Here is a 25,243-nt window from a genome sequence, read left to right as displayed (position 1 = left end):
CTGTTTTTTCAAGCGTTGTCACCTTTTCATTTTTGCTATTTTATTAAATTTGTACGATTGATAAATAACCTTAATCAGCTGTTTGGCTGCTAAGAGAAGAAGAAAATATATATTTGATTAAATTTGTGTGTTGTGTTTAGTTAGTTTTTGTACGTTGTATTCTCAATTTATTTGGTTATTTCTACCTTTCTTATTACGCGGTAAGTCATTTTAATTACGCATTATTTCTTATTTTATTTATATAGTTGTTTTAAAATCGTTTATAGGCTGTTCTATTTTTGGGTATGGACGTTTTAACTATGTATCATCATCTAAGCAATTTAATAAAGTTTTTAAGCCGTTTGTCTATCCATCTGTAATAAATTGTATAGGGGAATCAAGAATTATCGGTTGCTATTCAAGATATAAGGCTGATTGTGTTTTAAAAGATTCCTTGTACTATCAAGTATATAATTTACACTTCATCATACTTAATTTAAAATAGTTATACATATGCCAACAAAATCTCCCTGTAAAGTTTTAGTAGTGGTAGCTTGTAATTTGAGTGTGTGGGGGGGGGGGGGTGGTTAATGGATGTAGATTGAATATTTTGTTTATAACAAGAGCAGTTGCCATATTGACAGAAAAACGATAAAAATTAGGTATAGAATTTTTTTAAAAAATAATACACAGAAGACTTTTCAAATTTTAAAAAGTTTTCTTACAAAAGTGTGAAACTAATTCTTTTGAGAACATTTTCAAATAATTATGTTCAAAAGGGTGTATCCACCTAAATGGCAAAATTAGGGGGGGGGACACACCTCCTACACCCACTTTACACCTCCCTAACGAGGTACTACTACCCCATAACACAGCCAAGAGAGATGTCAAGTGATTTTGTTTCTAGCTCTCTTGTTTATAGATGTCGTCATCCTTGTTCATATTTTTCTAGATAAAAATATAGTGTTACTATTATTAATTCTGTATTGACGTATTATTTTCTTTGTTCGGCCAAATAGGATGGATATTTTTTTTCATAATTATCATAACATTAATCAGTGGCGTGCGGTATTGAAATTGTAAAGGCATGCTTTGGTACCCTTACTATTACTTTTCCTAATGGTTTCACTTCTTCCAGGCTAAATTCTAGAGCACACCCCATTATTCATATTTTTAATGCATTGCATCTCTTAGTATCCCCTTCCCTCACTAATTGACTGACTCCTTCCAGCAAAAAAGATATATACCACAATTAGAGTATATTAGAGTACCATAGAGTCAAAGCATGAGTATGAGTGAACATGTTTGATATACATACATTTTTTATTTTCTTAGATGTCCAATTTTTCAATATTCCCTTTTGATAGAGATAGAAAAAATTACTATTTTTTACTTCTATTAATTTGTTAATCCAGTGAATATTTTTTTGTTTTGTATTTGGTTGGCTGGTATGATATACAGCTGATCTAGGCTGAAAATATGAAAAAAAAAGTTTTTTTTTTTAATAGATTTCATTGAGCACCTACTTTATATCTCTCTTGGGCTGTCAGTTAGCATGTCCGCCCATTATTTTTTTGTGCTTCGCTGCATATGGTTGTTTTAATCAGTTTTTTCTCATCATGGTCTTTTTTGAAGTAATATTAATTTCCAACATCTATCTATCTATTTTATGTATATCTATTTAATTTATAATCCATCTATCTAGAAGATGTCCGAGGCCCACTTTGACGAGTTTGAGCACTACAACTTCGACCAGGACAAGAACATGATGAGTGGACATAGCGGTAAGTGATATAATTTGGGACACCTGCCATACTCGGCGAGGGTGAGGTAATAAGGCGTAGCTCCCTCGAGACAGCGGGTCAAGGCATAATGTACTTGAGCGTGGAGCTTGATAGCCCTAGTGGCTACACAAAAGTTGTCTCGTCCTTCTCCATGACTACTTAGGTCCAAACACTAAGAAAGAAACAAACAAACAATAATCTATCGGTCCGTCCGTCTATATGCATATTGGTTTCTATTAAACTTTGTTCTTTCCTAAGCCTTTATTTCGGTCATACAGTTTAGCTGTAATTTCTATCCATATACTTTACTGACAAAATATACCTTTTGAAGAATTTGGTATGAAGTTGTTGGGTGTATGTCCTACTTTCCTTCTTTGTTAATTTGTCTGAATTGTGTTATAGATTTCAAAGGGGGGAGGCGGAAGTGACACTTTTTGAAACCAAAACTAAAAGTCAAAGGTACTCAACTAAATAGAGAGTTACAGCTCTGAGATTTGACGTGGCAGTTGCTTTTAAGATGTATAATATGGAACTGTGAAGAAACGGCGGCGGAACCGCTACTCCTGCCGAAAACCGCTGTTTTCGCCGATTTTTTTCGCCTTTTTTCTCCAAATATAAGGAACGACAGGAAAGTGGAAGGCTGCAAATGCAGTAAAAGAGAAGTGTGGTTTACTAGAAGTATGATGCCGTTCAATATATTTGCACTTGACACTTTTTATATGAAAAAATAAGGGAAATTTTTATTAAAAAATTATCTAATATAGCGAGAAAAGATAAAAATAAATTTCGGTGGGAGCGGCGGTTCCACCGCCGTTTCTTAACAGTTCCATATTGTACCTCTATATAGCAACTACCATGTGAAATCTCAAAGCTGTAACTCTTTATTTAGTTGAGTTCCTTTGACTTTCAGTTTTGGTTTCAAAAAGTGTCACTTCCGCCCCCTCCCTTTAAAAAGCGTATCAAACTTTAAAAAGCGTATCAAACCTACAATCGAAGTGTGAACGTCCACTGAAATCATTCTCTAATTTTTTGACATTTTTTGTATGATACAATTATTCTACACACCAAATTTTTGGAATATTTATTACTTTGACTACAAGGTATAATATTATATCATGGTAATGTAAGTCCTTAATGTTGTCATTCTTCTTATAATAGAAAATTAAACATAATATTTTTTATTGGTTAGGTAAGCAGCGGACCAAGAAGGAGGCTGAGCTGCACACCAACGTGCACAACCCTGCAGGACACGAGAGAAAGATTGCCACCAAGCTCATGAATGCTGACAAAAATCAGGGATGTAGCCAATATTAACAGATAAAAACGCTTGTTGCGGAATTAGATTTATAATTAGAAAGCTACTTTTAAATGTCTAACCTTTGGGCTCTAATTTAAAGAAGGTTTAAAAGGGGGGAGACTGATGTGCCACTTTTTGAAACCAAAACTAAAAGTCAACAAAGGAACTCAACTAAAAAAAGGGTTACAGGTCTGAGATTTTGCATGGCAGTTGCTTTATAGGGGTACAATATGGAACTGTGAAGAAACGGCGGCGCAACCGCCGAAAACCGCCGTTTCCCGCCGATTTTTTTTTTTGCAATTTCTCTGCGGTTTTCGGCGGATGCGCCGCCGTTTCTTCACTGTTCCATATTGTAATCCTATAAAGCAACTGCCATGCAAAATCTCAGACCTGTAACTCTATTTTTTAGTTGATATCCTTTGATTTTTAGTTTTGGTTTCAAAAAGTGGCACATCCGCCTCCCCCCTTTCTTATTCAAATGTCATTATCTAGGTTTTTATTTATGACAGATATCTCCTTATTTTCTTTAGAGCATCTACTCAGTTTCGGTCAGCCTTTTAGTTCCGCAAAACTTTAATTTGCATGGTATTTTTGTAAGAGCTTTACAGAGTAGCACAATGTCTAATTAAAACTTTTAATTAATGACAGACTTGACATATTTTATATTATCTAAGTAAGGGATAAAATTACTGCTTACTATATTACATTTTAAATCAATCAAATATGTTAAACAAATTTGTTTGTGCATTGATATTTTTGCTGATTTTTATGTAATAATTTAAGTATGCAGAAATATAAACATTTTACAAAAATGGCATTCATGTTTTTTTTTCTTTAATAATGGCTACACAATTCATTAGAAAGTAAAAAAGTGATGATTAATGAAAGTTTTATGAGGTAATTAATTTTTATATTTTTTTATAGTAGACAGGGAGGGAGAAGTTACGGGAAGATTGATTAATGTTTAAGTCCCCTATCTAAAGCCAGAATTTAGTTTATTAAATTGTATAGGGAGGTTTTAATGAATCAAAATTCTATTACCCTTAAAGTTTACTCATTCTGCATAAAATCTTTGACAGGTAAAATTTTTTTTTCTTGGCTTGTTTTAGAGTGTAAGGGGATATCAATGCCCCCCCCCCCCCAGCAAAACAAAATACTGTGCACGCCACTGTACTTTAATAATATTGTACATTGTACTGTACATTTCAAGTACTTGTAGAATTTTATTTTGTTAATATTATTATTTGGCGTTATCCTCTTAGAAAATTTTTTGTCAATTTTTTTCAATTTTGTACCACCCCCTCCCCCCCCCCCCCCGACTACCGACGAACAACAGGCTAGGGAGCCGAGCGCTGCGGCTAGGCAGGCAAGGGGGCCGAGCGCTGCGGCTAGGCAGGCAAGGGGGCCGAGCGCTGCGGCTAGGTAGGCTAGGGAGCCGAGCGCTGCGGCCAGAGTTCATAGTTCGCTGTCGGGGGGGGGGGGGGGGGGGGTACTTAAATTTTTAATATTGAAAAAAAAATTTCTAAGAGGATAATACCTATTATTTTGTTTTTAGATTGAATGAAAGAAAAATTATTGAATGATACCTTCAACAACATAATTTAAACAAAATCAAATAGTAGGGCATGATTGAAAATTAGAAAAAAATTTTTTCACCCTTTTTATCATAAATATGAACAAAAAAAGTCTGCCCTGTTTTTTTAGGCTTTTTAAAGATATAAAAATGAATTAAAGAAAAAATGAGTTTAATTGTATAACTATATTTGCAAAAAAAAACATGTTTTATTTTTGATAGTCATATAGTATGTTCTGCATTTTTATTTTTTGTACTTTTAAATTTTTATGTAATTAGAGAAATATTTGTTAAATCAGCATTTTCTAAATGTGATAATTATTAAAAACAATTTTAACAATTAACAAATGTGGGAGGGAATTAATAAAGAGGTTTTACATTTAAAGCTTTTTTAAAATTTAAAAAGGTCTAGATCCTTTAATTACGAGTTCTTTAATAGTTAATTATCTCATCGTATTAAAGAAAGCGTTCTGTAGAAATTAGAATAAAAAATTATAAAACAAGTTTTGTTTGCAAAAATTGATTTTATGATTTATTCTAATATTCGTGGAAAATTGTCTGTAATACGATGTCATACATTATTTTTCAGTTTGGCTGAGATCTGGTTTTTGATCCAGCTGATATTAATTGGTTTCGAAGCCATACTGGAAAATACCTCTTCTATATTGTGAATTATTATGTGTCGATTCTTTATATGTAATCTCCAAATAAAAGTTTTATCATGAAGATAATAATATTTTTTTTCAGCGGAGTTTTTTTAGGATCAGGGTTTGTCGTTAAGTTCATGTCCGTCCTTAAATAAACACAGTTGCAGCCCTATGTTTGTCCATGACGGAAAGGTTTTATACTAATTTTTGCATGTTAATATTGTCAAATCGTTTTTTATCTTTTCCGTATTTCTATTTAAAACCTACTGCTTATCACTTTTTGTGCTGGTTCAAATATCAAATTCATCTGATTTTTGAAATATGGATTTCTAGGCGTGCGAGGTTTATATCATTAGCGAAGAATCTCTTTAATCGAGTCCTAAACATATGTCCTTAAACAGTATACTGTATTTTAGCAGTTTTAAATAGCGTTTGATTTTAAAGCTTCATTTTTATGGATGTTTTCATACTTGTTATTTTATGATTTTGTAGCGTGTAATGAACACGTGTAATGCGCAAATAATATATAGATTGTTTACTTAAAGAGATAAGATGCTATTGCTCATAGCATTACGATATTTCTAATTTCTATTATACAAAGAAGAATAGTGTATGTCTGTCCGTCTGCCTGAAGCTTAAGATCTTGGGAACTGCTGATTTGACAGGGAAAGTACTTGACATATCTCAGTCAGAGAGAAGGGATAATTTATCTGAAGGGAAACTATGACCAATTAAAGATTGCAGTTACATCGTTTTTTCCTGCTATGTATATACGTGGCAAACTCTTTCTGTTAGCGTTACTTTTTGTTTTATTAGTTGCGCCACTTCTATACAACTAGGTTTTGTCTGTACTTACGCTAGTCCGTATTTGACAACGCAATGTGAATAAGCTAAAACCTTATGATATTTAGCAAAACTTCTTTATGCTTGACTTTGTCTATATGTCAGGTTCTTTTTTTGTGAAGATTCCCTAATAGGCATCCAGTATAGAATTTATTTGGTCCGTCGGTCTACCAGCTATGCTACATGAATATAAAAATCATATTTACATTTATGTTTCGATACTGAGGGATGTTTTCATACTTGTTTTATTCGCAGTTTATACAATGCAATCTAAAATTCTTATTTTTACAAACTTGGTATTTTCCAAGCTATTATTGATTTATAACGCTAAATGTGGACTTTATCGTTCTTTTTAGTAAATAATGCTCTCGAAGATAAGGAATTTTTTTTCGCTAGTTATTTAGTAATATTTTTTATTGCTTAGGTGAACTTTTAGTGAATTATAGAATAACGGCTAACCTATATATTATGTTATCACAAAAGTTAAACCGACAAAAAAGGCCTGCAAATAGTCGGGAATACCATTACTCAATAATGCATAGTTATCACGTAGCGCACATAAATGCGCGAAAAATGCATGTAGTGCTTTCTTCAGTTAAGATGTCTCTTTGCATCATTGGATCTTGGCTATTCCAGACTATGATAATCCTTCCTATACCGCTTATAACGATATGTGGGCATAATATGCATGTTAAGCCGTTTGGTAGCTAGCAGCCTCTAAAGTTCATAGATTTTTTTTGAGATAATCTATCCCAGGAACATTTTAACTGTACCAGATCCGAATAACTTGTCTTTTGCCAATAACATCTAAATGCTCTGTATATGTGTGTAAGAAATGAACCAGAAAAATAAGATTTAAATTTAGAAATATAATAGCATAAAACCATCCCGGGAGCTAAATGAAGCTTCTATAAATTATAGAATTCAGGCAGTTAACGTAATCTCAACGGACAATCGAAAATTCTACTTTATAATATTAAATAATTAATATTTACGCATCGTATAATATACAGTTTTCTGCTGATACAAAAATGAAAAAATATAGGATTAATTTCATTTTGTAGATTTTTAGATTTTACATCCTTCGGTACCTCGGGGCTAAAAAAACTGGTTTTAATCTAATAATTGTACATTCTATATCCGCGGAAAGCTGTTTATTTAAATAGTAGCATGTACCAATAACGAAATTAATTCGAAAAATTTTCAGCAGTCGTTGCAACATATAGTAAAATTGACGACCTTTCCATTAGCCCCCCAAATATTATTTAAGATTTATTTCACTTGTTGGCCACCTTATACCTGAAAAAATAGCTGAAAATAGTTCGACACCATTCAATGATCGGTTTTGGAATGTCACCTAAAAATCCTAATCCAATTGGTCCAGCAGTTTGTGAGATCTTAAGCTTCATCCAGACATGCAGAATTATTTTAATACACTAATAAAATGATCATAAATTATGTAAATGATTAATGTCCGAACTCATGTCTAATTCGTTGTGGTAATTATTTATTTATTTTTCATTTATTATTTATTTAAATATATGTTTATGAAATTCTAAATAAATTGTCCACAAAAAAAGTTTTGGATGCACGCAAATATACAAAACAAGAATGACTAAGTCTGTTAGAAGCGCAGCTACATTTTAATTTGGTATTCGTAAGATAGTTTGTCAATTTACCATACCTAAACAAGTCCTATCACTAAAAGTTCCCACTTGAGCACTGGTTACAACCCCCACTTCCCCTTACTTTGAAATAAAGTGGTGGGAGGGGAAAGGTCAGGTAAGGTTAGGTTATTTTAGGTACTAGGTAGCCCCTCAGGGCATAGGAACCCCACCTCTCCCATTTTCAATTTATTTAAAAAGCTAATGGAGGGGTTTAATAGTGCTCAACGGGTCACTTGTGGGAAAACATTATAATTACCATCCAACTTTTCTTAAAGTTTTATTTTCAATGAACGAAAAAGTTTACAATCACTAAATAACATAAAGAATACGTACAGGTGTTTTATTTAAAGAGGCTACGCTTATGAAAACACACATTTGGTTAATAATGAAAAGTTTTATTGAGTACTTTTCCCTATATATCATTTATTGAAAGCGATGATTTTCTATACATTTGCTTTTCGGTGCATTCAATCAAAGTGAGAAAGATTAAACTACATAACTTTTGTGTCACTTTTAAGGAAGACGATTTCCTTTTCTCCCATCTCTTTTGAAGAGATTTTCTTCCCCCCCTTCCCTTTTTCTTTTCCGAAATGTATATGACGTCACAGGAATGTTTTTCCTCAAAAGTGACACAAAAGTTATGTAGTTTAGTCTTTCTCACCAAAGTGCCTTTTTAACACTGAAACCCAATCCCCCCTTGTTTTAATTTTTAAGCGTGTTTTAAATAATGTAAGGCTTAACATTAGTTTTCGAACATGTTACAAGTCATTCGATCTTCATTTATTTTAAATACAAATATCTAAGAAAATGAGTTCTACCCTTGAAGAAAAATATCCTTCTTCGACAGAAAACAAGGTGGTTTTTAGAGCCACAGTTGCATCATAACGACATGGTACATAAGCAGGCTTATTCAGACTGATATTAAGCTGTCATACTAGATATTTTCTTATTCTAGGAATATATTTTTATAAAAATACACTATAAATAGGACAAAAGTATGTTTCGATAAAAACATAAAAAAAATAATCTAATAACTAAAGTCAGTTCAGAGTCTTTTTCACAATAGTATTTTTTGGCACTTATCGAGTTATTTTAACAAACTTTTAGATCCTTAAAAACACAGACAAAAATTTAACTACTTCAGTGTAAAACTATTGGCTTTGTCCCTATCATATAGGGGCTCGCTTTTGTTTGCCTAATAATCAAAAAAAGGATGACAACATAATAAATCCATAAGTAGCGAAGCACAGTAAAATTGTGGATATACAATCGGACAAAGAAGGTTAATGAGCAGAATCATAGAGTAGCTCCAATACTAAAATTATATCTTAAAGGAAAGACAGAAATACAAACATAAAGGATATTTTTATGTATAAATGTATAAACTATCTGCTATCATATATAGGATATTTTTTGTGTATGAATGTGTAAACAGTTGAATGGTTAATGAATTGTTAATTATATTTACTATAATCGATCATTATTATATGTCCTTACATTTCTGCACAATTTTTGTCCTATTCTATAAAGTAGTAAGGATATTTGTCTGTAGCATAAGGTTATGAAAATACTGAACCTATTGAGTTTTTCATTTTTTGGAAGCTTCGCACAGGTCCCTGGGTGGTTTTGGGCAATGTAATTTTTGTATCTAAGTTTGGGTTTAGGCAATTTTTTCCCACCTTCCTTACGTCTTTGCATATAGAGATCCTAGATGCAAGGAGCGCAGGATCTAGGAAGTTTACATACTACTCTATAACTTTCTTTGTCTGTTTATCTGTGCACTTGGGAACTATGATTTTCTCTTCCCTTTAACATAAATAGACGCGGAATTTTTTGTGCTAATAAATATCTGATTTTGGCAGTTATTATTATATCAGCAATTTTTTTTCAAAACTATTGACTTTGCTGCTCATTTGAGTAAGCATCCTCGTTTAGAATCATTACATTTATTATGTTCTGTAAATTTTCTAATTATGTATTCTTTGACAAACAAGCTGACTTGGAAAACAGTGTCAAACGCTTTGTTAATGTCATAATACTATAAATATAATAACTAATAAAAATATTAAGAGCGATTTATTCCTTTAAACTTGTCTTTCTATTTACTAATAAAAAAATATCTTTAGAATTGTTGGTTCGTTTCTGTAGGCCTATCAGAATTGACCTACAAAATTATAAGGTTATTCCTGGAACAGTTAGGCATTATTTTAAAGGTTAACTCGATTTTAGACTGGTGATTCTTGGGAAGTTTAGGAACAATGCAATGTCCAAAGTAGGGTTGGGCCGGATATCCGGTGTGGCCGGATATCCGGCCGGATATCCGGCCATTTTTAATATCCGGCCGGATACCGGATATTGAAACTATCCGGCAGGATATCCGGCTCTATAATTTTTTATACTTTACACCAAAAATCTCTGCTTTTTAAAATCTTAAATGGCTATAATTTTCTTATTATTAAAGCTAGAAGAACATTTTTTCTGAATAAGTTTAACTTTATGTAAATTTATATAAGATTTCTGAAGAAATTTTTTTTTACTACTTTAATATCTGGCAATTTGGCCGGTTATCCGGCCGGATATCCGGTAATTTGGCCGGATAACCGGATATTTGCCGGATATCCGGCATTTGAAATCAGCCGGATATCCGATATCCGGTATCCGGCCAAAAAAGTATCCGGCCCAACCCTAGTCCAAAGCATCCATATTATCAAATCAATTCCTTGGATAGTCTCTTTTCAACATCGCTGCCGTGTATCATTCCATTCTAAAAATGTATTTAGGTCGATATTATACATATTGTGGAATATCTACATCGAATTGACGTTTGATTTCGTTTGTAGATCTGATTTATTAAGCTCTCTTTTTCGGACATTACCATCCTTGTTTTGCTTATAATTATCTACCAATCACAAATTGACATATTTGCTACGTATTTTTGTTTTAAATACATAATGTAAAAGGATTACATTTGTTTTGATTTAAATTTGCGTAAGCAATAGTAGAAGGTTTTATAAAAACAAAATTAAAACGAAAGTTTAAAAAACTTTAGTCAAGAGACTCTATATTTGAATAGAAGGATAAACAGAAAAATAGCATAAAACTATCCTAGTTAATTCTCAAAATGAAACCATCTCAGGACCTTTTTAGATCTGCCCTTTATTGTACTCAATTTCTTTGTTATTGAAGTCTTAAGCTTCAGAAAAACTTACTACTCAATATAATAGGATTGTCAAAAAAAAAAAATTCACATTATAAAAACGTTGATATATTTTGTTTTGGGTTTAGAATAATTAGTGTGATTTTGACCCCGGCTTTGTCAGGTCTTTGTCTGAACTTTCTTTGTTTGTCAAACAATCATAGTTTTATTCTTAAGTAGCACAGCAATTTTTATAATAAACAGAATGACAACATCCATAAAAGTGAAGCTCTGAAACAAACTACCTATAGTGTTAAAATTTAATAAGTAGAATATTAATAGACAAATATTACAAAATTGTATAATTATAAACTTAATACATAAATACAGGTTTCTGTTTAAAGACATACTTACATTTTTAGGACTAGATTATTGAGATGCTTTAGTAATATTTTACTTTGTTGTATAAAATAATACAAAAATAGTTTTCAAAAAAGTTTTTAATGGACATAAGGATTTTCTTGTAACGATAATAAAGATGCTACGTTTTCTAAATCGTACTTAATTGTAACAAGAATCATCATACAATGTTTGAAATCGATAGGGTAATTCTAACAAGCCTAAATTAACGACTGGCGTACAGAGACCCTAATTTAAAAAAAGGTTTTCAAACTAGCAACATTACTGTACATTTGGATCTACTGCAGTTCACGGTAAAATATTGCTGGTAACGAATATTGCCAAAAATCTATGAATTTTAAAGGCTGCTTGCTGCTAAACGGCTGAACGTACAGATCATACCCGCACACCATTTTAAGCGGTATAAGAAGGCCTACAAATAATCTGGAATAGCCAAGATCCAATGATGCACAGAGAAAGCTTCACTGAAGAAAAAACGCGTAAAATAGGCCTTTTTCGCGCATTTCTATAAACTGCGAGATAATTATGCATTATTGATTTATGGCTATTCCAGATTATTTGTAGGCCTTCTTATGCTACTTAAAACAGTGTGCGGGCATGATCTGTACGTTTAGCCGTTTGGCAGCTAACAGCCTTTGAAATTCATAGATTTTTAGCAATATTCGTTACCAGCAATATTTTACCGTGAACTGCAGTAGATCCGTACATTTAGTTTCATAAATTATAACAATAATCAAATTTTTTATATGTCTCAAATATCAAAAGTGATTTATAAAGAGCGTCTTTTTTCACAATATTCCTTAGAAATTGGGTGCAAGCTTCCAGTCAAACGCGCTTATTAGGTCAAATTGCACTTAATTTTGACCGAACGCATAGTATAACTAAATGCATAAATAAGAATAGTTTGACCTAAAAAGCGCATTTGACTGGAAGCTTGAACCCAATTTTACGGAATATTGCGAAGAAAATGACGCTCTTTGTTTTTGTTTACAAATGATCATAATAATAATCAGTGACGTTCAAGTTTTTATTTTTTTCATTTTTAGGGAGTAAAATGAGGTTTGAAGTGGGTAATCTAAAGTATTCAAGGGGGTAAAATGAGGGTTTTCAATGTTTTAGGGGGATAAACTCCCCTTGGACGTCTATAATAATTATTTAAATTTAACATTCTACTTATAGAGTAGCTAAGCTTTGAAAAAATTTCATTGACATATTAATAATGATCGTTAAAGTGATAAATAATTATTAAAACAAGGATGACAACATCCATAAAAGCGAAGCACTGAAACGATAGTACAAACGGACATCAACACTTGTATAGTGTCTAAACTGAATAATCAGAATATAAAAGTATAAGATTCGAAGCAAAATTGTAAGTAAATTTTTTGAAAAACTACTTGATACAGGATAATGTTTATGGACATACTTACATTTTTAGGACTTGATTATAGAGTTGCTTCGCTTATAATATTGTTCTTTGTTGTTCCAGGAATCAATATACCAAAAATCAGATCAAACGAATAATTAGATCACATAAAAATTTGTTGTTAAAAAAGTAAAAAAATCAACATGTTTAAAATGGACATACGGACATTCTGGTATTGATTATAGAGTTGCTATGCTTTCTAAATCGTACCCAACTCCTACAGGAATCATCATGCAAAGTTTGAAATCGATAGGACAATTCTAACATGCCTAAATTAACGAATAAAAGCTATCTATCTCGGACGGACGGACGTACGGACGGACGGACGTACGGACCAACCCTAATTATAGCAAAGCTTCGCTTTTAAAAAGATGCCAAACCGATTTTTACTGACTAATGATTAAAAATAATCGTTAAGGTGATAAACAATCATTAAAATATGATCTTCAATCGATTTTTCGCCCACTAATGACCGTTTATTATTAATTAATAATGGTTTTTAAGTAGCTTTATGCACATTTATAGTAACGAAACTACTCTATAGGTTTTTCATTTATAAGTCTGTAAAACAAAACATTCCGGGCCATTTGTGAGCAGCTGTAAATCAATCTGTTTAGAAGTTATTGAGATCTTATTGGACAGCTTTTCTAAAATTAGGGTAGGTATGTCCGTACGTCCGCAATAATTAACTCTTTTGGTTAATTTCACTCATGTTAGAATTTCCTATCGATTTCAAACTTGATTTGACGGTGTCTGATAATTATGTAATAGATAAGGTAAATCTTATAAGCGAATCATCTCTATAATAAGTTTGTAAATGTAAGTATGTCCATAAAACCATTCTGTATTTAAATAAAAATGAAACGGAATTTTCGTTCTAATGAATTATAAATAATATGAAGAAAAAATTGTGTTTTTACTCCATAGTTGTTAATATTCGTTTGTCTGACCATCTGATTTGTTGAGCAACGGTGCTATTAAATAATTCTTGGTTTGTTTTGATGTTTGTTTTTATTTAAGTTTAAATACAAAAACGGGAAAAATAAATCGATTAGAATATAACAAAATACAATAAAATGGTGTTTTCTTGAAATATAAAGCTCAAATGATATATCGTAAATCGTTTTATCGTTGTTGAGTTTTACTTTAATGGATGCTGTCATCTTTGTACTTATTTTCAGATTAATAAAATGTATAAGCGATTAAAAATACTTGTAATATTACTTATCTCCGCTTTGGTGAGTTTTATTCTGTATGGATCGGTGAGTATAACGGTTTGATACAGACGGACAATGACGACGAACCCCAAACTGTCCCACTTTGAGAAAGACGATTCCAGTGACGTCATATATGTTTAGGGAAGGGGGGAAGAAAATCTCTTCCTATTTCTCCTATCTTTTGAAGAGTTTTTCTTCCCCCCTTCCCTCTTTCTTTCCCTAAACGTATATGACGTCAATGGAATCGTCTTTCTCAAAGTGGGACAGTTTGGAGTTCGTCACAATGACATACAAGAGATACATGTAGAGTAGCTAGGTTTTTGATTGTCTGTCATTGATTAAACTTTTTTTCTCATATTTTTTCTATATAAAAGTTATATTTTTTAATTATATATTCAATTTCTAATGTAGCGTGTAGAAGAAGGGTGTAAGTGGGTCTCAAGACCCCTCAATTATTGAAATTAGGAAGGCCTACCTTCCCCTTTTTTAATTCACCCCATCTTTCTTTCGACAAAGCCCAAATTGTGTTAAAATTGTGTCAGAAATGATCTAAGTGACGTAATAAAATGAGGGAGATGAGAGAAGAAGTGGAAAAGAAAACCCCTAAAAAAGAGATGGATAATCCCTCATTTTTATTACGTCCCATGGATAATTTTTTGACACAATTTTAACACAATTTGGGCTTTGTCTTTCTTTCCCCTCATAAATCGCTACGAACGCCTCTGCTTTCAAATTTACCACATTGATCCTTTTGCATAAGTTAATTTAGTTTCAGGGTCGCAAATGAGTACTTTGATTTAATCTTGTAAATTTATTAATTTTCTACAAACGTCTTAATAAAGATTTGAATTTTCATGGTCATTAAAATGTAGGTTATTCAAATTGACAAATGCGTTGATAAAGTTAAACTGTATATAAATCATGGAATTCATTTTACCGAAATAAATACTGAAATCGACGACTTTTTTTTGTCTTTTTAAATCTTAGTCTTAGTTATCAAATCTAAAGATTTTTTCTATTTTTTGTGTGTTAGTTAAACTTATTAAAAATAATTTTTATTTGCTTTGCCCTAGCCACTAGGGGAGTATGGGGGATTCCAGGAAATTTGCTTAAAGTTAAAAACTCAGAAACCTCTAAAGCTTCCCGTAAAACCTATTTGGATCAGCATTTTCCGAGATCTTCAGATGCAGACGAAAAAATTCCTCTGTTCCTCTACTATTCCTCCCTCCATCGTGTTCTATCTATACTTAAAATAATGAATACAAGATAACGATGCTGGTGAAGAACTACATATTTTGGTTGCCTTTGCGATTGATAGGAAATAATGACGCAACTATTATTATTTTTGCTTCTTTTGTGTGTTTGTGGAATTATACTAACAATGAGTTACTTTTTATTTTAGTCAGTCTTCCTTATAACTACAATTAACACAATGAAGGAGAGAGAGTTGTTTTGTGGTAATTAATATTTTTTTTGCAAAGCTACTTTACAATTTTGCTTCATTTGATATTAAATTTATTAATGTTTTCTAAAAAAAGAGAGAATTTGCCTATCAACTTCAAACTTGATTTGATGGTGTCAGATGATTATGTATTTTTTCTAAGACGATGTGCCATAATGCTACATATAAGCAAATCATCTCTAGAGAGAGAGAGTTGTTTTGTGGTAATTAATATTTTTTTTGCAAAGCTACTTTACAATTTTGCTTCATTTGATATTAAATTTATTAATGTTTTCTAAAAAAGAGAGAAATGCGAGTTAAATTCGGGTTAACGTTCGGCCAAAACCTTGATATGTCCTAGGGTATGTTAAAAAAAACAGGGTCAATCAGTTAGCAGCTTGCAAGATTTTTTTCTTCATCCTTACAGACAAACGAACAAAATTAAACTTTATATTATAAATGTTAACCTATCCTTTTTTATATCAAATAAAAAATCTTTATTTTCTTGTACTAAGGTACTTACCCCCAAAATGTTTATCGAGCACTTATCTCCTCGCCCTTTATTTTTTTATAAATCAAAATAAATTGAAATTAGTTTTTGTATTTCAATGTGCAACGTTTTCTGGGAACCGCCAAACTATCTTTCTATTTATTTATCTCTTTTCTTAAATAATTATCCATTTATTAGACGAGAAGCCTTTAACATTGTACCAGCCAACACAATCTTGTAGAACTACCATAGGCAGGCTTTATCTCATTGGTAAACAACAAGCATGACAACATCCATTTAAAGCGACAAGAACATTCATAAAAACGAAGCTTTATGAATTTAACGGATAAACGAATAAGTTTGAACAGCTAGAGAGTGACTGCAGTTAAGATATTACTATTAGAGAAAAAGAATATTTTTTTTTCAAATTTAAGAAAATTTTAAGTAAATATGTCGTTAAAAGTACAAGAAATTTGGTAGTAAGGTTTTTAGACTTGATTATAAAGATGCTTTGCTTTTTACATGATGCCTTATGATAGGTGTGTGTGTCTAATAGTTTCAGAAATCAGTAAGAGCTAAAGTATAGCTGTAGAAAAATTCTACTTCCCACCAAAAATTTCAAAAGAAAACAGTAAAAGTGTCGAACTATTACGTCAGAAAAAATTAACAATTAACCAATAAGAAGCCAGTATTCACTGTGGTAATATATATAGCGGCCTCTCATTGGTTAATTGTTAATTTTTTCTGACGTCATAGTTCGACACTTTTACTGTTTTCTTCCAAAATATTTAAATTGCACTACTGACAGACAAAAAGACATTCATAATGAGGGAAACTAAGCTCTTATAGAACAAGCCATTGTGTGTTATAAAGAACTAGCGGCTTCGCCCCTAGCCTTTAGGAGCTTTTTTCCCCAAGAGGTATAATTACATCTTTTATTGCCTGGAAATACCCCCACTCCACCACTATTTTAAATAACTTTAAAAAAATTGATGGGGGGATTTTTTGTTTTTGGTGGGTTGGGGGTGTCTCACCTCTCAAGAAAATAGCCTTAAACCACCACAGGACCAGTAGGTATATTCCCTGAAGAGTAGAATCCGATCGGTTCAGTGGTTACCGAGATCTTAAGGGAAAGACGGACAGACAAACAGACAGACAGACATCGTTCTACTTTGTATCATAGATACAAACCTTAAATATAAATGTTAAAATGAGATATATGTTTATAGTTACAGCATATTATGTAATTAAAAGTAAATATCCCAAAGAAGATTATATTGACTGGATTGCCAACTTTTTATCCTTAAAGGTAAATTTTAAAAAGTTATTTAGTGTCTATCTGTCGGTCCTTTATTGTGTCTGTATGTCTGTAAAGCAGTTCTATCCATCTAAATTTATTGATTTAAATTTTTTTGCAACAATTTTTTGAATTATATAATTATCTGATTTTTGAAATAATAATTCCAAATACAACAAGGCACAATTAAATAACGCAATGCATCTCTAAAAAAAACCTAAAATTTAAATTGAAATGTCCTTTTACTGTATCGTGTAACTACGCAATTAGCTACAAATTTATGTACAATTTGTTTAGACTTACAATTTAATGTTAATTGATTCTATCACTCTACAAGAGTTATTGTTCGCTTGTCCTTCCTTATGATCTTAGAGCATAGTTAGAATGGATGTTGTCATCCTTGTTTCATATAAATTGTGGCACTTATTGCTGCACTAATAAATAACATAATCAGAATGGATTTATTATTACTTGGATCTTACACCAAATTTTCATGTTCTATAAAAAAAGTGAACTCTGTAGCGGACTAAAAAAACCTACTTTACCCCCTACCCTCCTACTGGATAAACGGCCCGACCAATAAAAACGAGGGGAAATTGCAACCTAAATTGACGAAAATTTTTCTCCTGTTGTATTTTCTACGTATATTCTACATCCATTATAATCCTACTTGTTCAATTTTGTCATCACCACCTGTGAAAAATTGTTGGTGTTCCAATATTTATGCTAAAATAATACTAAGCAGAAGTGTCTAAACTTTTACATGAAATAATTTTAATCTACAGAAGGGGTAAAATATCTTATGAGGATGTAAATCAATGTATGTTATCCCTTACAAAGAAAGGGGGGGGGTATCTTTAATAAGTTACCTCCTTTATGTTAAAATAACTCCCCCCCCCCCACCCGGCCCCCTTTCCATCACTGCACATAAAGTAAATTGCATATTATTAAAATAGCACTAATTGCGCTTTTAACTTCACTTGCACACTGCACACCCGCTCTTTCTAAACAAATTTGCTATTGGAAATTTTTAAAATTTTTTGGGAAACTCCTGAAATGACATGATAAAATATCGAATTCTATTATAAATATAATTTTTAACAGATGTAAAACTTAAAAAAAGGTTTGAGAGAATTTTATAAAATATTAGTTTGTATTTTACTCCCTAGGTGGTAAATTATATAAAGAAGTTTATTTGTATTGCTTGTAAAATGGTAGTTTTATAATAATCGGGGATTTTTTGCATATTTAATTTTATTCTTTTGTATACACATAAGAATAAGAACTAAATCAAGTTATATAAAGTTTTAAAACTTAAGATATTAGAAGCAGTATCATTAAAATACTAATAGTGTCTTCCAACTTATTACTTACTTCAAAATGTGATATTCCATGGATTATATCATTTTATGTAGACCTTACATTGGTCGCTCGCACTAAAGAATTATATCACTTGTGTGTACTACTAAAAGATACATTTTACCATTGCAAACAAATGATTCTTTTTAAAAGCAAAGCTTTTCTATAACAAGGGTCGGCCCGTTCGTGACGGATAGCTCTTATCACTAAGTTAGACATGTTAGAATTGTCCCATCGATTTCAAACTTAGCTTGTGGTTCCTGTAGTAGTTAGGTACGATTTAGAAAGCGTAGCAACTAAATAACTTTTCGTCCAATTAAAACATGTCGACTTTTAATCTTTTATACAACAATTTTTTATGTGATACAATTATCCTCTTTGTAATTTTTTATAGGATTGTATGGTTGTATATACATCTACAGAATTATATCAAACTATAAAGTAAGTTGATAATAGCTAAGCCTCTCCTTAATTAACAAGAGTGTGTTTGAATACCATATTCAGAGATTTATTGACAATATTTGCAAATTTTGACACAAAATAAGGCAAATTAAAAAATAATAATTTTAGCTTTTTTTACTGCGTTATTGGTTTGTAATTTCTAATAGTTTCGTCCCTAGCCTCTAAGAGCTTCGCACAAGAAAGATGATACCCCCCTCCCCCCCCCCCAAACCAACATTTAATTTGTTTTGAAACAAAGAAATTTTTTGGGGGAGGGGGGGATTTTCTGAAATCTTAATTTAGTGTAATACAAAGTAAAAGTGTCAAAACTTTTCCATCAATGATTTTTATCTACAGAGAGGGTAATTTTGTCTATCTTCATTGGGTTTGTATCGACATATTCCTTACAATTACTTAATTATTCTGTTTTTTTTAAGGAGTTTAAGACCAGATTGGTTTCCATTAAAAATAATTGTCAAAAATTTAGAAGATTTACATTTATATCAGGTAGTTTTTACAATTTATTTGTGCCTTACAAATTTTCCTTTTTCAATATATAAGTTTGTTAGTTTATACTTAACTAGCAGCTAGGCCCCTAGAGGCATCTTGGGGCACTTATGGGGGGGGGGGGTTGAATTTGATAACCCAAAATAATCATCTTGTCCCTAAAAGAATGTTTTTTAGACGAAATTGTTCTTGTTTTTAAGGCTTTAACTCCTGAGGAGTGGGGGGAGCAAGAAAGGATGGATAGAGAGCTTCCAAATGGCCATAACAGGTAGTATACAATTATTTATCTATCCATTTATCTATACAAGAAAGAATAGATGAGAGCTTACAAAAAGGCATAAAAGCTAGTTTTATCTATCTCTATACATTAAATCATAATCTACCCATCTATCTGTCTAAGAAAGGATGTATAGATAGCTTCCAAAAGGGCATAATAGGTACTTTTATCTATCTTTGTACATCTATTAATCTTCCATCTATCTATCTAAGAAAATTTATTTACCTCTATGCATTTAATAATGATCTATGTATCTACAGTGGTTTTTTTTATGAGAACTTTTTTGAAAGCAATTTTACCCCACTTATAGTTATCAGAATTTAATGATTAACGGCTAATTTTTTTCGTTTTTTATAACCATTTATAGAACATCAAAAAAATATTTAAGTTTTTATTTAAAAAGTACAGTAAAATCAAAAATTCAAAACTTGGGTGTCAACATCTAAAAATGGTTTTAGCGCATTTTTCTTAAGCTCAAATCTTCTACCCTTTGCAAGAAAAAAATTGGATTTTCAGTAGTTGACTTTTCCCTCCTTGGTTGAGATATGGCCTTCAAACTTTAAAATGTTTTAGTACATGTTCCCAAAAGTATCTGTATTACGTTTTAACTCTGTATATCAACTTTGAAGCGTTTTGCAGCCAAGGGTAGAAGATTCGAGCATGAGAAAAATGCGCTAAAACCATTTTTAGATGTTGACAACTAGGTTGAATTTTTGATTTTTCTGCACTTTTTAAATAAAAACTTAATTATTTTTATGATGTTCTATAAATGGTTATAAAAAACGAAGAAAATAAGCCCTTAATCATTAAATTCTGATAACTATAAGTGGGGTAAATTTGCTTTTTAAGAAGTTCTCATAAAAAAACACACTGTATATAACCTACAACAGGTCTTTAGAGGAAGTTTTATCCATTAATCTATCTTTGGTAGTGCGAATGGGGCGCTTGTCCAAAATCTGGGATATGGAGATCGCTCTTCTATGAGTACTACTTAAATCCTACTTTTACTGCTATACACATAGACATTCTCAAAATCGGTTTGTCAGTGCAGAATGCTTTTCCTTTTATTCCCACAAGTATAATACGAATTTGGTTGAACCCGCGGCAGTCCAACAAATACCCACGCATGGTATTATATTGCTTTAAACTAAGAATAAATGGCTGGTTATGATATTCGATCTATATAATATAAGTATATCAAGTATAAATTAAGGAAGATGGCTTAATAAAGTGTATTTACATATATACAAGTGAGTCAGCTAAGTATGAAAGTTACAGGATAGGAGGTAATAAACATAAGTAGTGTAGGACATGAGATTGCCTAAGTCCAAAGCATCTAATTGTGCATAGTGTTAGGCCTCTAACATAAGACCTATGCACAATTCATGCCAAGTACAAAGGAAACTAAATTTAATACTATACAATGAATGCTAAATTAACTAAGTCATTACCTTTAAGCCAGGAGAGAAGAGAGAGAACTTTTCAGTCCAAGAGTTATTAAATAACTAACTTAAAATCATGATTACAAGCCATAAAGACAACTTTATTACCAGGATCTAGTCCTGTTTGTTCAATTAAAGTGTTTGTATGTTAAACTTGTGACGTAAATGTAGCTGTGGCTAAAGGCATACTTAGTCTTACATATTGGTTACATCATTACTTTAACAATAGATACAATGTTTTATATAAGCATATAACATTACTCAATCACATAGATATTACCATGGAGAGGCTATTATTACCCATATATGGTGTTATATTGGTAATTATAGACTTGAAATTATATAAAAATACATTAAAATGCCTGAGGGCTGACCATATTATCTGTGTCTTTGTGCCCTGAAGCGCGCGCGATAATTACACAGAGCTGTCAATCAGAATATCCCTTGTTGTATAAATTTATGATGAAATTTATAATAAAGTAAAGTAAGATTAATCTAGAAGCGAAGCTTATGTTTAAAAGTATTTGTCTGTACGTTCAAATCATTTGAAATTTAGATCTTGCATCTCCATCTTTTTATCAACATGAGTGATTTTTTTATATTATATTTTAGATTGTTGTACATAATATGGAATGAGAAATCTCATTTCCTGCATGATGTGGCCTTGTTTAATCCTTTCCATAGTGAATATTTTCTCTGGCTTGATATGGGTGCACTTAGGCATAACAGGTATCAGTCATTTTCCTCAAATGTCTAACCCCCCCCCCCCTCTTATTTTGAAACTAATTGAAAATTAAGGGGGTGAGGATTTTTTTGATCATGGAAAGAAAACGAAGTAGTTTTTCTCCTATTTCTAGCCCTGCGGGGCAAACATAAACATTTGATTATCCTAACCTAACCTAAAACAACCTATCAAAAGCTACTGTTAAAAATGGTTCCTACTGCAAGGTGCGCGACAATAATAGTTAAAGTACGGGGAATGCCTTGGCCCAAAGCAGGTGCAACTTATTACCATGCACAGTTAGATCTTACAGCCAAAAGTCGTGAAATTAAAGAGTTGGTTGGCTGATGGGTGTTATTTAACCCCCGGTGTTTGGACGGAAAAGTAAAGTTATCCTTGGTTGTTGGACCTGACGTTACAGTGTCATGAACAGCAGCCTTGCCTGTATGAGGTAATTAATAGTTAGTGCCTAAATAGATAAGATTATAATCTTAATTTAGGTTTAATGGGAAGTTTTTGATGCAGAGCAATCTCCCAGCTGAAAAGGGTAAGATTATATTTAAAATCTTTTTTTCCTAACCTATAAGTAGATCATATAACCCGATCCCCCTTCCCTCTTTTTCAAATTTTTACATAACTGGATTCTAGCTACTGCAAGGCTAACGCTAACCTAACCTAGAAATATCATAAAAATTATCTTAATATTTTATTTTATATTCAACGGTTAGATTAACTAGCAGTGTCAAAACTTTTTAACCAGTAATCTTAATCTAATTTCTCGTCTTATTTCTTAACAATATGCAAAAATGCCTATTGATATGCAAATTTTTCTACCTTTATAACATAAGTGTAACAATTCTAATTAATTGCATGAAGCCTTTAAAGTTGCCTTTTTCTTCTTAAACCCTTTTATTTCCCTTTTTATACTAACTAAATCTTAAGTACATCCCCAGTAAAAATACACAAAATTACCCTTCTGTAGATTAAAATTAGTGGTTGAAATATTTGAACTTAATGAGCTAACAAATCAAAATTCAAAAGTCCCCAAAGTTGATAATCCAACGAATAAGAAAGCGGTATTATAAAACTTTGGAAACTTGTGTAATAAACAGCCCATTGAGTCTCTTTATCTCTCTCTGCTAACTAATCTACATATATATATATATAATTTCTTATGTCTAGGTATTCTATTACTTGAGATAAATCCCTTCCACGAAGAGGAGCTTATACTTGAAAATGGTATTTGCAACACTGATTTCTCTAAGGTATTCTATTTCTTTATTTATTTGTCTATCTATATAAACCCGCTTATTGCTTAACTCGTAGCTCATCCGCTTGTTGTTGGAAAGGTGATAGGTTCGAATTTTAACCCAAGACTGTACCGTAACTAAAGACATTAAAAGTGGTTTCCATTGCTGTTATATCCAATATGCGATATAAATAGTTAGAGGAAGAGGAATTCCTTAGCCTCAAACAGGCAAAAATCAATTCCATTTATAGTTAGGACTTCCAGACAAAGGATGTGCAATTAAAGGGTTGGTTGTCTAAAGAGTTTTTGACCTTATCATGCACATCATTATATATCATTTTATATTTACACATCTTTCAATCTAGGTAGAGAGAATAGGAGGGGGAACCATAGGAGGAGATTTAGAATCAATCAGAAAATGGACTTCATATTATTTTACTGTTTTTAGAAGGTAAACTCTTGACATTATTTCCAAATACTATTCTCAAACAAATAACAATGGTTACAACATGAGTAGTTTCAAAAGGGTGGAAAGTAAATTTCAAGTAACACCACTATAATGTTCTGAATGGATTCACAATTTACTAATTATTTTGATTAGGTATTTGTCAGAGGGAAAATTTGTTGGGAAAGACCAAAATATGATGGCAACTGTTTGTATAGAGACTGATATTTGTCTCATTGTTAAACCTACTTCTCCTTGGGAGGGAAACAGGTATACATTGATTGATTGATTCAAAGATTGATTTAGAGATGATTGATTGATATATTAATTAATAGATTGATAAATTATTCGATAGATTGATAGTTTTCTAGATATATTGATTGTTTGATAGAAAGATTGGTTGATAGATTGGTTGAAAGACTGATTAATGAATTGATTGATATTTTGATTGATAGATTGATTGATAGAATGATTGATAGATTGATTGATAGATTGATTGATAGATTGATTGGTAGGTTGATTGGTAGATTGATTGGTAGGTTAATTGGTAGATTGATTGATAGATTGATTGATTGATAGATTGATTATTAGATTGATTGATAGATTGATTGATAGACTGATTAATAAATTGATTGATAGATTGATTGGTAGATTGATTGATAGATTAATTGATAGATTGATAAACTGATGAAAAGAATACAGATTGATGATGATTGATAAATTGATTTATAGATTGATTGATAGATTGAATGAAATGGTTACTGAAATTTCGATAGATGGATTAATTGATAGATTGAATAAAAGGGTTACTGAAATTTCGATAGATGGATTAATTGATAAATTGATTGATAGATTATTAATGCTTAGTGTTTGCTTAATAACATACAGAGTGATAAAATGATGGATGATATATTCAATAGATTTTGTCTTATTTTCAGATGGTTCTTCCTGCAAGATTATTTCCTTGGCAGACACAATCAGAAACCTTACAGGCTCAACATCACTGAAAATAGAGAATATCTCACTGTCAGTGATTGATTGATTTATCTTAAAATGAAGCACGGCATTCAGTATATTGTCACCATTGAATTTTGTGCATTTTATTAATGAAAGTTGATCAATCTTCAATTGCTTATTGAATAAAGTGCCTAATATAATTTGATCTTTATAAGATTTCATTAAAACAACAAATAACACAAATAGTATAAATGTTCAAATAGAAATTAGCCAAATAAGGGTTTTTATTTTTAAAAATATTTTTCAATGGTCTATTTACTAAAATGTACAAAACATAAATATTAATTCAACTTTTAGAAGCTGTGTTTTAATGTTTTTTTCCCTTGTAATTTTTTAACTTAAAACAGATTGTGAGTTATAGATTAAATTAAACCTGTTGTTAATTGTAGTACAAAATTTGTATCTTTGTTAACTGTTTTTGTTGCAGTATCTAATATTTTTTTTTATTTTTAGAATAAATTTGGTTTCTAATTGTAAATTTTGACCCTACTTAACCGAACCTACAATAAAAATTGATGAAAAATACGCATTTAAAAGTTTTTGATTTCTAAAGCAGATAGAATGAAAT

General features: G+C 31.4%; 2 protein-coding genes across 6 annotated transcripts; both read left to right on the top strand.

The window, feature by feature from the left end:
• The first annotated feature begins 19 nt into the window (after nucleotides 1-19).
• LOC145306212 (uncharacterized) lies at nucleotides 20-25,243 on the top strand. Of its 3 annotated transcripts, none has more exons than XM_080148229.1 (5): nucleotides 20-200; nucleotides 1,688-1,763; nucleotides 2,953-3,059; nucleotides 3,921-3,957; nucleotides 4,616-5,367. In XM_080148229.1, exons 2-4 carry the CDS (start codon nucleotides 1,688-1,690, stop codon nucleotides 3,933-3,935), a joined length of 198 nt encoding a protein of 65 aa, XP_080004355.1. In that variant the 5' UTR covers nucleotides 20-200; the 3' UTR covers nucleotides 3,936-3,957; nucleotides 4,616-5,367. The 3 variants fall into 3 exon arrangements, with proteins under 3 accessions (XP_080004355.1, XP_080004356.1, XP_080004354.1); XM_080148230.1 differs by lacking the exon at nucleotides 4,616-5,367 and adding an exon at nucleotides 25,232-25,243 and having other exon boundaries at nucleotides 63-200; nucleotides 1,685-1,763; XM_080148228.1 differs by having other exon boundaries at nucleotides 65-200; nucleotides 1,685-1,763.
• On the top strand, nucleotides 13,958-25,202 carry LOC145306211 (uncharacterized). 3 transcript variants are annotated; one of them, XM_080148224.1, is made up of 13 exons: nucleotides 13,958-14,034; nucleotides 15,392-15,446; nucleotides 16,119-16,172; nucleotides 17,150-17,229; nucleotides 18,971-19,017; nucleotides 19,455-19,524; nucleotides 19,725-19,792; nucleotides 21,856-21,972; nucleotides 22,465-22,511; nucleotides 23,147-23,229; nucleotides 23,579-23,664; nucleotides 23,815-23,928; nucleotides 24,597-25,200. In XM_080148224.1, exons 1-13 carry the CDS (start codon nucleotides 13,963-13,965, stop codon nucleotides 24,694-24,696), a joined length of 993 nt encoding a protein of 330 aa, XP_080004350.1. In that variant the 5' UTR covers nucleotides 13,958-13,962; the 3' UTR covers nucleotides 24,697-25,200. The 3 variants fall into 3 exon arrangements, with proteins under 3 accessions (XP_080004350.1, XP_080004351.1, XP_080004353.1); XM_080148225.1 differs by having other exon boundaries at nucleotides 13,958-14,010; nucleotides 24,597-25,197; XM_080148227.1 differs by lacking the exons at nucleotides 13,958-14,034; nucleotides 15,392-15,446 and adding an exon at nucleotides 15,553-15,654 and having other exon boundaries at nucleotides 24,597-25,202.

This window comes from Acartia tonsa, chromosome 14 (genome assembly GCF_053477335.1).
Source record: "Acartia tonsa isolate MP-2025a chromosome 14, ASM5347733v1, whole genome shotgun sequence".
Taxonomy (NCBI): domain Eukaryota; kingdom Metazoa; phylum Arthropoda; class Copepoda; order Calanoida; family Acartiidae; genus Acartia; species Acartia tonsa.
Note: the sequence above shows the minus strand (reverse complement) of the source record. Positions and strands in the feature narration are given on the sequence as shown.

Excerpts from the sequence above, each read along its gene's own strand:
- LOC145306212 (XM_080148230.1), top strand. The coding sequence starts at position 1,688 with ATGTCCGAGGCCCACTTTGACGAGTTTGAGCACTACAACTTCGACCAG. Across the intron at positions 1,764-2,952 it reads CATGATGAGTGGACATAGCG|GTAAGCAGCGGACCAAGAAG; the intron begins GTAAGTGATATA and ends TTTATTGGTTAG.
- LOC145306211 (XM_080148224.1), top strand. The coding sequence starts at position 13,963 with ATGTATAAGCGATTAAAAATACTTGTAATATTACTTATCTCCGCTTTG. Across the intron at positions 23,230-23,578 it reads GCAACACTGATTTCTCTAAG|GTAGAGAGAATAGGAGGGGG; the intron begins GTATTCTATTTC and ends CTTTCAATCTAG. Across the intron at positions 23,929-24,596 it reads TCTCCTTGGGAGGGAAACAG|ATGGTTCTTCCTGCAAGATT; the intron begins GTATACATTGAT and ends TCTTATTTTCAG.